Source organism: Leopardus geoffroyi, chromosome E2 (genome assembly GCF_018350155.1).
Source record: "Leopardus geoffroyi isolate Oge1 chromosome E2, O.geoffroyi_Oge1_pat1.0, whole genome shotgun sequence".
In the NCBI taxonomy this organism is placed as follows: domain Eukaryota; kingdom Metazoa; phylum Chordata; class Mammalia; order Carnivora; family Felidae; genus Leopardus; species Leopardus geoffroyi.
The window spans coordinates 38,234,944-38,249,592 of record NC_059335.1 but is presented as its reverse complement, the minus strand read 5'-3'; the positions used below and the strand labels follow the sequence as shown (position 1 = coordinate 38,249,592).

The 14,649-nt window shown below is 36.6% G+C and overlaps 1 protein-coding gene across 5 annotated transcripts in view; it reads left to right on the top strand.

The window, feature by feature from the left end:
* LOC123579252 (cadherin-8) overlaps positions 1-14,649 on the top strand; it is a 366,323-nt gene that overhangs the window by 181,070 nt on the left and 170,604 nt on the right. For all 5 annotated transcript variants that reach the window (XM_045442964.1, XM_045442967.1, XM_045442965.1 and 2 more), the window contains one exon: positions 13,466-13,633. In XM_045442964.1, coding sequence (XP_045298920.1) covers positions 13,466-13,633 — 168 coding nt within the window. The remainder of the gene's footprint in view (positions 1-13,465; positions 13,634-14,649) is intronic.

Below are 14,649 nucleotides of genomic sequence, written 5' to 3'. Positions count from 1 at the left end.
ATTACAATATGCCTCTAACTATAATGCAGTATGTTTGGATGTTTTCTATAGGTTTTCAGGAAATACATGTTTTTAACAAGGATGGATGAAAGAACACACTATTGCTTAGATACATTCATGCTTGTGAAGAGAAATATTGGAACTGGAGGTAAAAAATTCTGGATTCTAACATCATTTCCTAGTAGTGTGACCTTAAGTAAATCACTGATCATGCTATACATACTTTTAAAGAGTAGGAAAAACGTGTCTTTTAGGCAACCTCACACATGTTCCCTGATTCAATCCTTTGACCTTGTTAGAAACAAAGAGTTAGTGGTCTTCTTTTAATACAGGATATTCATGATGAGAGAAGGGTAGGTGACTTACTTGAAGTCACCGAAAACACAAATGTGAGATTTGAAGACAAATTTATTCTTTTGTCCTAGTCCAAAAAGGTTTTCTGTATGACATGATTTCTTTTAACTGTGCTGCATTCATGTACACCCAGAGGTTACTTCTAGAGATGGTTTAATTCATCATCACACTGCATAAAATGATACTATGCAAGTAGTGGTGGCAAATTTCTCAGAATCAGTGTCTTGCATTCTTGGTATTTTTGGAAGGTCAAAAACAGATACATATATAAAGCCCAGTTTCTATAATTACCACAATCAACTGGTTGAGAGTTTGAAGGAAGCAGTCTTTCACCTACTGTGGGTACGTCTTCTACAGAGAATCTCAGTGCAGACCCCTCGACCTAGCTTAATGCATAGCGAGTAGGAGGTAGTCAGTGAGAATCTATTGAACTGAATTGTGGGAAGCGGCCATATAGAGAAGGTAGAATTTCAGTATTCATTCATTCCTGCATTCACACAAAGTATGTATTCCCATAATATGTGTCTTCATTTAGATTTTTTGGAGCAAAACCATTAAAAAGAATATATATTGCCACAAAAGTGGAAAAAACGGAAAACAAGTAGTGATTGATAGGAACCAGGAAGAGGAAGAAAAAAGGACTGTTATGTAATTATTAAAAATCCAGAGCAGGAAAAAGAAGATGTACTTATTTCTTGCAGTTTTTTATTTTAATATAGAGAGTAAAAATCATGAGCCACTTAATGTATTTGAAGAAACAGCTCTGATGTATTGTGACAACTGTCTTGAAGGGAACAATAGAGCCATAAAAATCTGCTCTTACTAACCCTCTGCTCTTACTAACCCTCTGTTAACTCCTTTAACTAGAACATCTACCTCACTTTTACATTCTGACTGGTTTTGCCTCTGGCTTGTCTTCTAGGGAAGTGAGATGGCCTCCTGTTAACATAAGTCTAATTACCTCTGTCCTGGAGGGACATAGAGATCCATTTCCCCATGCTTGCTGCTCTATGATGGGGCATAATCATACCTGGATTTCACTATTCGGAAATGTCCTGGGCTAATCATAGTTAAATGTGGCCTATGTATATGGGAACCACTGGTAATGAATAGCTCCTGCAGGTGACTTGTGTCTGTCTCATTTGTTTTTTTTCTGCAAAGTAAGTTTCACTGTCCCAGCATTACAAATTAAAAGACTGGGGCCCGGAAAGCCAATGAGTTGTGAGCCTGGTTGCCCTGTGTAATGTAGCTCTGCACATTACAATACATTCCCCAGCTTTTATACTTAGAATGCAAGAATTGTGAAGTTAGCCTCCTTATCTGTCTTCTCCACTATATCTATAGTACCTGAAACAGTGTACGATATATAGTAGTCCTCCACAAACATTTGTGTAATGACAGATTTATTACTTGTCTGTTATTTTGCTATGCTACTACTTCTCCTTATCCAGTGCGAAATAGAGCATAGGGCATTTTTGTGCCACCTGCCTTCTTAGGTCCATGAATGGGAGCTGAAAGGCATTAGCTGCCTGAGTACAAATAATTTTGAGTGGGGAAAAGTTTTTTTGAATAAAAATAATAAAATAGATAATGATAATAGATCACGATAATAAGAGTGGAAAGGAGGGGTGAGTATTGTGCCAAAGGAAGGGAGCTGATGGTGCTTCTTGCACAGACACTGACCTGATTAAGTGGGAATCACGTAGCAATATTGTTTGAGAAGACACATGAGGGGTGGAGGAGGAGAAGAATTCTATTTTGAGAGAGAATGTGAAGGCAAAGAGAGAAGTCACTCTGCTGGGAAGAAAGAGCCTGCATCCCCAAAGAAGAATGTAGGAGGATTTCAAAAGCAGAACTTGCAGAATGCAACAAAGCGGTCAAGGAGAGTATTGGATTAAAAGGTACAAAAGGTATCATGGGAAGATTATCCAGGGATAGTAGTGAGATCTGTGCCCCTCAGATGATTTTAAACAAATCAAGTTGTCAGAATTTTCAGTGATTCTAATATGTAACCCCTCTAGCTACTTCAACACTTTTCACATTTGTACATCTCTATGTTTTATGAGTCTTTGGCTGACAAGGAAAATGTAGCAGAAACATGCCAATGGTAGGAAATTCTAGAATATTTCTTTTGAGCCCAATCTTGTTTCTGATTCTTATTTTGAAGGGAATTGAGGCAAGTTCTCGGCATGATGATGTCTGATGTCCATTGTGTCACATTTCATTGAAGCTGCTGTGCCCCTCTGCCCTGGGTTAAAGCAATGGAAGAAAATTGTTGCCCCACATTTATGAAGTCCTGGGTTCTGATTATATGAGTAGGAAACTTAGTCACACCTAGAAATCACACAGTGATCATTTGATACTGAACATGCAGTGACCTCATGGGGCAAAGGCATGGTTGATTATTAGTGAGAAACTTCTCTAGAAATTTGAGGTTTAGTATTTAGCTAATTGGGGCATTTTATTAGCAAAGGCCGGTGTCTTACTCTCTATATTGCATAGATCCTTCAAATCAGGGTTAATGGGTCACTGGAAATTCCCTGAGGGAGGTCACTGAGTTGATGTGGCATCTCTGAGTTAGAGATTACTAAAGGAGAAACAGCACTGACTGCCATTTGAAGCTAACAGGCAGACTTACCAAGCAGATTACTCTCAAATTTGCAATTAGTGATCATCTAAAGCCTCCAGAGTATAGGAGAGACACGTTGATATAATGGGAAGTGCTGAGAGACGCATTAGATCTATTACTGTCTCAGCCATGTTGAAACTCACAGAATACAAATAATTTAACCAAGACCACAAAAGTTCACGTTTCTTCATGTTTTCATGGGAACTGTAATAGTTATGGTCATGAAATGTAGAGATGAGGTGATGATGAAAATTATTATGAGAGCTATGTGGGTGACTATCTACTCTTTGTCAGCCACTGCATTAAACACCTTACCTGCGCATGGACTGTGTACCTGTGTAGGACCTTGAACAAAGAAGGCTCAGTAGGATATGAAGTATTGCTATTTTATTGTGAGTGATCTTCACAGCCATCCAGCAACAATGTAGTATTACTGGGAGTTAGAGTAGGAGTAGTATTAGTGATCAGCAAATTATGATTTTGTTATTGCCTAAATATGTTACATGCCCTGTCTTCTTTAATAATATCGTGCGGAAATAAAACAACAACAAAAAACTATGGGGTAAATACTATCTCTGTGTAACAAAAGAGGAAACAGGAGCTCAAAGATGTTGAGAAATTGCTCAGGTTACTTAAAACAGTTGGAAGCGAAGGAGTCAGAAATCTCATTGTCCGATATCAAATCCAGAGCTCTTAAAATGGTACATTCTGTTTGTCTGTGTTGCCAAGTCTTGATCCATATGACATGCTGTGTCTGACTGATATCTGGGGCCAGAAAGTTTCAATGGTGCATGAGAGGAATCAGGACCATTTAAGGATCATATCGATTCAATTAAAATTTGAGTGTCTTTTATGCTCTGTGAACAATGTTAGATGCTACTTCATATAATGTCTGGTAGGTGATACCATCTCCATTTTCTAGATGAGGAGACTGAGGTTCTGGGTTGAAAAGAGTGGCTTCAGTGTATTTAGATGCAGGTCTCAATCCTGGCTCCATTTCGTAGTAGGCAACTCTAAAGCCTGTGCTTTATCCGCTCTACAACCCTGTTATTCTCATCTGCTTAAGTTCTCAATTGCTAGGAGAAAGCATCCAATTTTTTAGCGACTTTCACGTTGCTTTTTTAAACCACCCATACTTTTTTTACGTATAATTAGTTATTGGAATTATGGCTTAAGGAAAGAATAGTGCCATCATGCTCTTCGCAGAAATAATTCCACTTGATTGAGGAGTCCCTGGAAGTGTTTTCATTTAGGGGAAAAGAAATCTCACCTTAATTCTGAATAGGAATAATTGCAAGTATTGCAGTGTAACAGAATTGGCAATTTGAGCAGCATCATTTATTGGCTAGCCATGTGTTGATGCTGCAAATGGTGGCCTGTGCAGAATTATTTAATAGAAGAGCTACAGAACAAACAGTCCATGCACTAAAGTCACCATGCACAAGGTGTGTAAAAATATTGAGACAGGATATCATTGTTAATTCGCTTACAATCTATGATATATGTTCTCCCATAAGGAAATGGGTGTAGACATGTCTGTGATCCACAGAGTGGGATAGTTAAGAAGTTATAATTATTTAGTCAAAGAATACGCTGCTTTACAACACAGGAAATTCACATATAAGGAAGCGATTTGTACATATTGAGATACTTGAATGATTCTCAGTGTTCTGATTTAAAGCTCTCAAGTTTGCTGTTCTCTAGTAAGAGCTTTCAAACACAAATGTGAAAGGTCAGGTAGAGGTTAATATATAAAATCTATGTGAAGAAGTCACGTCTGTCAAACAGATTCACGTTAAGATGCTGTAATAGCATCGGAGATGATTGTTAGACAAATGTCTCACTAAGCACTACATAGACATTTTTTTTTAGCAAAAAAGAGTATGTTATTTTATTAACACATCATAACTAAGATTCTAGAGACCCAGGTTTGAGCCTTTGTTCTGCCACAGTCTGTTATGAACTGGCCTAAAACATTTTCCATTGCTGAGCCACATTCAAAATCCATAATATTCATGTGACAATAGATTTCCAACTAAGTTTTCCTATGAATTATTTTAGGAAAAATCAGATGTCATCTATATATGAATATACATATATACACACACACACACACACACACACATATACAAACACACAAATGTATATGAAATGTTACAGGATGCAGAACTCATCAGCATCACCCCTTTTTCTGAGTAATCCTGAGGCTATCTGAAATAATAGAACACTATACCACAAGTTTATACTGAGGCATTTAATAAATACAAGTGTCAATTATGAAACAGGTAAAATACCTAGAGGAGCAGTGAGAACACTTAGGTTCTTTAATATGAAAAACACACTCTCCTCACCAGCATTCACTGAAGTGTTAGGTCCTTTCTCTTGGCAAACTGATCATGACCCTTGGGATGGAATGGAGTAGTCCTTGAGCCTCCCTTGAGCCTTCGAGGTGGCAAGACTTAAAAAAATGCATCTGGTCCCTGAGACATGACAAGTATTAATATTGCATGCTTCCCTAGTCTAGCTCTGAGCTCCCAGAGCAACTGGAAAAGCCCCCAATTAACATTTTATTTTGTTTGTCTTTTTTCCTCCCTCTTCACTTTATTCTACCTTCACTTCTTCTCCCTTGTATTGTCTTTTTCTCTCCTATAATTGTCCATACTTATTATGTGCAGGAATTGTGTTTGGTTCTGGGCATGGGAATGAATGAGGCATGCTTTCTGTCTACAGTGATTTACTATCAGCACAGGTTGAAATCCTAGGGGAAGTGATGAAGAGGAGAAGAGACTTGAAAGTTAATGCTATGAGAAAGTGGCTAGCAAAGGTGCAGAAGATCAAAAGGAAGAGAGTAATTAGCACTACCTGGGAAGCCTTCTTAGCCCCTGAAACACCAGAGCTGGGCCTGAATGGATGGATGGAATTTTAAGAGGCCTAGTAAAGGGCAAGGGTGGTCTAGACTGCATTATCCACACAGAATAGTGAAGGTGCTAAAGTCTGTTGGAAAAACCTGAAGAAAGGTAAGTATCTGGGGTATCAAGGGCATATGCTGTGTAGAATGTTACAGTAAAAGTTGAGTTTGGGTACAAATTATGCAGTAGAGATTTGAATGCAAAAAAAAATTTTTGTCACCTGGGAAGCACTGTGGGGACATTACTATTTTGAAGTTGATAAGACATGTTCATACATTGTAGCATCACTGAATATAGTCTTTGTTTCTAATTTTTTAAGTTAAGGTAAGTTTAATTATCACTAAACTGATACCTAATTTTTATTTACATACATATATATGTATATGTATATATTTATAAAATGTATATACAAAATGATGTATGTATAACTTTGAGTATACTTATGTGTGTGTATATATACATATATATATATATACACATTAGATATGTGTATGTAAAAATAAATATAAAAACGTACATTTACATATATCTTTGTGAGGATGTCATATATCTCTGTATGTATAAAGGAAGACATTGGCTTTTTATTTTTCATGTAATAATATCAAATTTAAATTCTTATATAACAGTTAATAAACTTTTACATATAATATTGGTAAGTCTCAGGGAGTTTTAGTGATTTACCCAAGATCACTACATTACATTGTTGGTAATCTCATATCAAAATAAATTCTCATCTGTATAACCCCAGAACTCATTTTCTAATACCTATAGTCCTGTGCTTTCCATTACAAAGAACTGGGAGATTTGGGGGAGGGGACAAGCTTCAATTTCTTCATAAAAACATGTCACATTATCTTTGTATTTTTTGCCAAATTTTATAAGCACATTATAATATAGAATAATCATTTCATATATTATTTTTAAAAATTGAGAATTGTTATAAATGTTTTATGTTGCTATGGAGTTATAGAACATAATTTTAAAACATCCGCTTAACTTTGTATATGTTTGATTTCTATAACCTTCACCACTAATTTAATATTTCCCTACTGTTGCATATTTAAATTGCTTGACAATTTTCAAAATATCATGTAAAAAAGTGAACATCTTACTCTAAACATTTGAGATATCTGGAGAAAGGAAAATTTATAATTTCCTTGAAATAAATTCTTAGTTTTAAAAATACCAGATGAAAGTATATAAATAAGCTTTTGATTCCTGATACATTTAACTCATTAGCTTCACAATTATGTTGTGATATTTTACAAAAGCACCAGAAATATATGAGAAATATAGTTTCTCTAAATCCAGACCGTTGTATCTATCTGCCTATCCATCTATTATCTATTATCTATTTATCTTTACATCTACCTATCATCCATCTATCTAACATTACCTTTCTAGCTAATTCATAAGTTGTAGTCACAAGGGAAAATGAACCCTATCGAGTTCATTTAAAAGTTTTTTTTTATGTTTATTTTTGAGAGAGAGACAGCATGAGTGGGGGAGGGACAGAGAGAGAGGGAGACACAGAATCCGAAGCAGTCTCCAGGCTCTGAACTGTCAGCACAGAGCCCGACATGGGAAAACAGCGAGATCATGACCTGAGCTGAAGTTGGACACTTAACCAACTGAGCTACCCAGGTGCCCCCTTATAGAGTTCATTTTTGAACACTATGGAAGCTAAAGAGTTTTCTAATGATTTGTTTTCTCCTTTGTGGTATATCTGTGCAAGTTTGACATTATTGCACTTATTATATTGTAGCTATAATTCAGTGATAAGGTGGATATATATCTGGTTGTATATCCTTTACCCCCCATACATGGCAGCATAGAGTACAAATCACATGGCAGAGCAGAAAGTTGTGGGTACAATATATGGTCCCCAAAAGGAACTTTTCCCTGGTGGATTTGTACCACTTAATCTCATAAATGAGAGATTTTTTGTTCCACAGATAGTAAAATGATAATTGCACATTGAATTGGCAAGAGTTTTGGGAATAACAAAGCTAGTGGTTTCATAACCAGGATAATGTGTTCAACAAGTCTTATTCAAAAGAGGAGTCTAGCACAGCATTTTATGTCAACTGCAATCTTTGTACAGCACAATCTGGGAAACCCGCAAAGAGTGAATTACAGTAATCAGGCTTCAGAATGACAAAGGAGTTAATCAGCATCTCCTTGCCTTTCTCGTGAAGCCTCTCAATCTGGTGATATCACAGAAATTATAAAAAGAAGTCTTCGTGACGGATACAAAATGCTTCTCAAATGATAACATTAAAGACAATGGGAAACACACACACACACACACAGACACACACACACGTTTTAAATTTTTGAGATGACTGACACTAGATTCTAATCAGAAATACTCCCTGGATAATGAGACAGAAGGAACAGCTGTTTAGCACTTAGGAAGAACTTAAGGCCAACCTAGGACTTAAATTTTTTAACTACTGCAACAGGGAAATCTCCATATGATTGAATAAGGTTAAGATAAAAATATTGTCTTTTAAATATAGGAAAATCTATTCACAGTAGGGTAATATATACCAGTTGCAGGGCAAGGTGATTCCCCCTCTCCCTTCTTAATTCTGTTACCAGGGTTCACCTCCCATCCTAAACCTTCCCACCCAGCTCTCCAGTGTCAGATTCAAAACCTCCAATGAATTAAATTCATGGAGAATAGATTGTTCTCATTAATTCTCATGAATTTTCTGATTAGATTAGATTTTCAAAATGAAGTTTGAGGGAAATTCTTCTAAAATGTGATGATTTATGTTCCTTTTTCTGAATTTATGTTATAGTTAATGCTATTGAGACTCCAGCAGGACAGGCTCATTCTCCTTAACACCAATTTGTGTATGTGTGTTTTTTCTTCTCAAAATCTTAGAGCTTCTTATTCTCAAGAAAAAGAAAAGGTTTCTCCCAAGGATGTTCCATGATTTATCCTAGAGTAACTAGGTAAAGCGTTTAAGTATAAATACTAGAACCATTACTGAGTTGGAAATTTATAAAAGTCAAAGAAAGAAGATTTTTTGTTTTAGTTTTGTTTATTTTCAGAGGGAGACAGCACAAGCAAGGGAGAGGAGCAGAAGGAGAGAGAGAGAAAATCCCAAGCAGGCTCCACAGTCAGCATGGAGCCTGACATGGGGCTCGATCCTATGACCCTGGGATCATGACCTGAGTTGAATCAAGAGCCAGACACTGAGCCACCCAAGCACCCCAAAAGATGTAATGTTTTTAATTGTATCAACTGCAAGTCAATCCTGGTATTACCATATTTAATTAAGTTGATTTTCTTTTTCTTTGTAAGACTATTTATCAAATGCCAATGTCAATGAGTTTCACTACCCCAGAAGAAAGCATTTTGTGATACTGCTTTCCATAAAATTGAAAACTCTGATTTGTTGTCAGACTGATATTATGGAAGTTTAAGTATAATATTTAATCTTCTGAACACTGCTGGACATCAAAAATGTGTGACTATGAACATGTAGAAAGACATGAGCACTAATTTTGCTTGACTACTTTGGTGAAAAAGGAGGGACACAATTCTTGTCTTTGGGAATGGGAAGTTATTTGAAATTAACACCATCAAAGGTGTTTTAAATTGGTTTATTTCAGCAGAAAGGATGTAGGGATCTACTGTATGCTGTTTGAAAATCAAAGTTGAAACTGGATAAAAATGCCATTTAACTGAGGCTTTCGGTAACTTTTTAGTATCATAGGTCAGAATTTTTGACTTCTCAAATCTGAGAGGAAAAAGAACTTACTATATTTCTGCTCTTTGCAAGGTGGTATTTGATACCAAACAATACTTTTTAAAATAAAGAAGTTATGTCTTTGTCGATAAAAGAAAAAGCCTGAAGTGTGGGAGAACATGTGAACCAAAGGATATAATTTAGAGGAGAAATAGAGGGAACTTTTAAGGTAACTTTAAGCTTCTATTTTAGGAGTTTATCAATATCTTACAACATCTACGTAGGTGACATGATCTCCCTTTTGAATAAGAATTTTAAAAAAGGTTCAGTGACAAGTGTAGAGATGCCCCAACTCAAGGAGAAAAATGGGAGGGTTGAGGTCACTTGGGGTTTTTCCTAGCCTGCCTTTTTGACCACCAGGTAGCAGGAAAAATGCTCCAGAAATTCTTTCTTGAATTTTCTAATGAGTCATTGTTAATTATGAGATTGAGCCTAGCGGCAGCTCAGAAAACAAGAGCTGTTCATTATACAGTTTTGCACTGAAGTCCATGAAGTGTGCTGCATGCCCTAAAGAAAACTTGTGGAGACTCCTTGTCTTAGAAATTAGAAAACCACTCCAAGTATTGTCTAAGAAAAGAGAAAGTGTGAAGATGTCCAGGTACAGCTTTCTGGCTGGGTCATCTTGAGCAACTCACTTAACTGAATAGCTCTTACTCGCTTATTACTGATGGGGAAACAAAGAGCCTGCCCTGCCGTCTCAAAGAATAGCCCTTTGGACAGCAATGTGTTCTTATATTGAAGTACTCTTTGAACTGTAGATGTGTGTTTAACAATGATGTGCTGGAAACATCTTTGATACCTGGGTAATGAACCAGTATGCTGACCATATTTTATAGGGTCTTGGCAGGAATGGGGTAATTGAGGAGAGTTTAATAAGTAACTGTTGACAAAACCTTGGCCAGGTTAAGAGAGACCATCACAGGATAACAAAGCACCTCAAGCCTAGCAGCAGAAGAGCGATCATTACCCGTAGACCCAAGAGAACAAGGGATTGGGGCATCCATTGGATACTAGAGTTTTGTTCTAGTAATACCTGAAAAGACTAACCGTAGAGTGGGCCAAACATGTGACTGGGATATTTGGGGAGTCTGGAACTTCGCCCTGCTACATCCTCCCAATCTCCTTGGGTAATGTGTGTTGGTTGAATCTAATGCAGAGTCAGAAAGTAAGGAAGTTCGTTGAAGCAATCCATAAAGGTCACTGTCCCATGCCAAGAATAGGTAGGAAATGCTGGAAAGTGGATCTGGAGAGGCAATTGGAAAATGTTCAGCACTCTAACCACCATCCAAAGAGGCATTTAAATAAATTTTGGTTGGGAAGGAAAACGGGGAAAGGGAGTAGCATAGTTGGATAACTAGTGTGTGTGAAGAACTTTACATGAATTATCTCACATAATCTTAGTATAACCACAATGGAAGGCTGATTTATTATCACCATTTGACAGGGCAAGATACTGAATCCTGATGAGTTTAATAATTTGTTCATGGTAATAAAAGTAGTTAAGTGTGAGAATAACATAAGAAACCAAACTTGCTTGACTTCAATATGAAGGAGCATCTGTAAAGGGACTCCAGCTTCTCAGTAGATATGCCTATAAGGTAGTGTGAGGCTGCTTGCTTTTATAGAGGAAGGCGTAAACATAGGTGGAGACCCATGGAGCTCTTTTTGTCCCATTTAAGCAAGGCTCTCATCAGGATGCTTCACATATATTTTGATATAACTCATACGCATTAGCCCAGGTATGCTGTTTTTAACTGAGCCTCAATATTATTTTAATTCCGAATGTCTGAGAGATATCACAGTCTTTTTTTTTTTTTTTGATTTACACTCTCATGATGTACTTTAAAAAATGATGAGAATAATACATACCAAACTTCTCCGACTCTGAGGAAATTATCAAAGTTATTCCACTGAAGTAACCTGAAAGGACTCTTGCATAGACTTCAACCTATCCACTTCTTTGGGGGAAAAAAATGATGCCTTCCTTGGGTAATTATATCATTTACCTCCGATTATTAGATGTTATATATTAAATTCCAAAGTCCAAAGGATGGCTTTAATTTATGATGAACTTAGAATGTGATGGTACCTAAACTTGACACACACTTGTGTAAATATCATGGGAGTAAAACAATTTTCTAATGCTTCCTACTGGAATTGGGCCCATAATGAAGGTATTCTGAGTTATGAAATATATATCCATAGCAGAATAGCCATATTGGCATCTCATCATACTAATGATGAAGCTTTATTTGTTATTGTTGTTGTCTTAGCTCACGAGTTATATTTTGATATGATCAAATCTTGAAACAAGCCATTATATTGAAAAATATTATGTTACTATCAATATTTCCAAATAAGCAATATTTCCAAATAATTACCTTAGAAATGCAGGAGAAATTCTCTTTAATCCAGAAAGTTTTATTTTACTTGGGCCAGAGACATAACTCACACTTATTCAACAAGAATGTTTTGGGCTAGTCACAATAATTTTTATTATGGGCTTTTACCAATATGGTAGGGGGGTATTTTTTTGACACAGAATTAAATAAAACTGCAGAACACAGAAAAAATATAGTGTCACCAGTGTAAAGGATCTCATTGTCCTTTGACATGGGAAAAACTGGAAATAACTGGAATATCCACTGATAGTATGTTCATAAATGAACAGTCATGCAGTTAAAAGAAGTAATGAGTTGGACCTCTAGATGCTAGTGAGCAAACAAAAGAGATCTCAAAGATATCTATTCTGTGATAAAAGAAAGTCCCAAAACAGTGCCTGTATCATGACCACATTTGTGGTTAAATGTTTATACACATTTGTATGCATATACATATAATGGCTTCGAAATTATACACATCAAAATGTTAGCAATATTTATCTATAAAAAGAGGTATGAGAGTAAGGAGAGGGCTAAATAAAGATTTTCAAAATAACTTCAGAAGCATCTACCCAAATTTTGTATCTTTAACAAGAATATTAAATTACTGGTGAAACACATAAAGAAGCAGATGGATGAAACCCTGAAAATATATCAGAAAGGAAAAAGCTAACATTTTAGCACTGACGATGTTCTGTTATTTTGTATGATCTTATGTTTTACCTCCTTTCTCTTTTCTCTCTTTTTAATTTTTTTTCTAAATTTTTTATTACTTTTACAATGGAGAAAATGTAGCTAACTAATTAAAATATAAATGTTGGATAGTACCTTTGGATTTAGACACTCGCCTACATTAATTCTGATTGGTGTTTTATTCATCTGAGTTGATTCTAATAATGCATTTATTTCTTTCATCTCTCTGATGTATTTGTGAGCTTCAGAATAATTTATCTTTGACCTCAGAGCCTTCAAGCTATTTATGTATTTACTCCTCTTGTAGGGGAACTGGAGTCTGTGATAAATTGTAAGATTCTTTCACTTCCAGGGTTTTCCTGGGTAGATGAGGCCATGTTTTGATTTATACTTTAATTTGGTAGGCAACAGTATGCCATTCAGTTTACTTTCTAATGTATATTTTTGCAAGTTCTCTTTTTTATACACTATAAAATGTATTTTTGCAAGTTAGCCACTAATGTCTGTGACTGAAATCTTTCAGTGTTGGCATCACTGATGCACACCAGTTAAAAGGCAAAAGAAAACAGAAGATTATCTGAGTGGGGACTTGATGTAGGTGTGTGTGTGTGTGTGTGTGAGAGAGAGAGAGAGAGAGAGAGAGAGTGAGAGAGAGAGAGAGAGAGAGAGAGATGCACACATTCATTTTGAATGAGCTGTCTTCCTGAAAGTCATTCTCCCATTTTTCCCCCTCAGCAATTATAAAAACTGCCCTTCCCAACATGGACAGAGAAGCCAAGGAGGAATACCTGGTTGTTATTCAAGCCAAAGATATGGGTGGACACTCTGGTGGCCTGTCTGGGACCACAACACTTACAGTGACCCTTACCGACGTAAATGACAATCCTCCGAAATTTGCCCAAAGTAAGTTTGTTCCCTACACTGGGTGAATATCTAATTACAATGTTTTCGTATTAATTTATTTTCTAATTTTTAGCAATATCCAAAAACCTGACAGCAATCATTGAATGTTTATTATATGCAAGGTATGCCAATGTGTGTGTGTCTGTGTGTATACACACACATATACACATACACACACACATAGATATGAAACAACCAACTCTCCTGTCATTTTGGTAATAAATATATTCTCATTTTACAGATTTTAAAGAAGCTGAGAAAATTTCCAAATATTTAGGGTACAGTAAATAGTGTAGCTAAGAGTTAGAACCAGTCATTTACAGAACATCTGACTGCAAGACGTGTGCTTAGTTCTCCATTCCCTGGTACCTCCCCTTGTGAACTTGAGAGAGTAATTACAATCCACCTCAGATAGTGCTCTATCAATAGCCCCACTTTATTGTATAAGAGGAACCACATCTTTAGTGCCTTAGGAGGGGAAAGCAGATAGGCCGTGTACGGTATACTGGCCGTAAAAATAAACACTCTTTCCTGTGACTTCCTGTGGCTCCTTCAGCCATCAGTGATCACTGACCCTACTCATCCTTACTAAAGCCAGGCTCTGCCTCAGAAGCATCTCAACAAAATTCGAGGCAGCCACCATCCATGAATCAGGGAGACAATCATTGTTTTCCAATTTTATGTACGCTCACAGAACTGTTTCTTTTTTTTTTTTCTTTTTTTAAAAAATTTTTAATTTATTTTGAGAGAGAGAGATTGAGCATGAGCAGGGGAAGGGCAGAGAGAGGGGGAAGAGAGGGAATCCCAAGCAGGCTCCATGCTGCCTGATGCAATGTGGGGCTGGGTGTCATGAAGCTGTGAGACCATGACCTGAGCCAAAATCAAGAGTCGGATGCTTAAGCAACTGAATCACCCAGGTGCTCCACAGAACCATTTTCTTGTGAGCACTTATCCAAATACTCTGACAAACTGCATTGTGAAGACCTTTTGATGTGGAGACTCTTGAGTTGAGACAT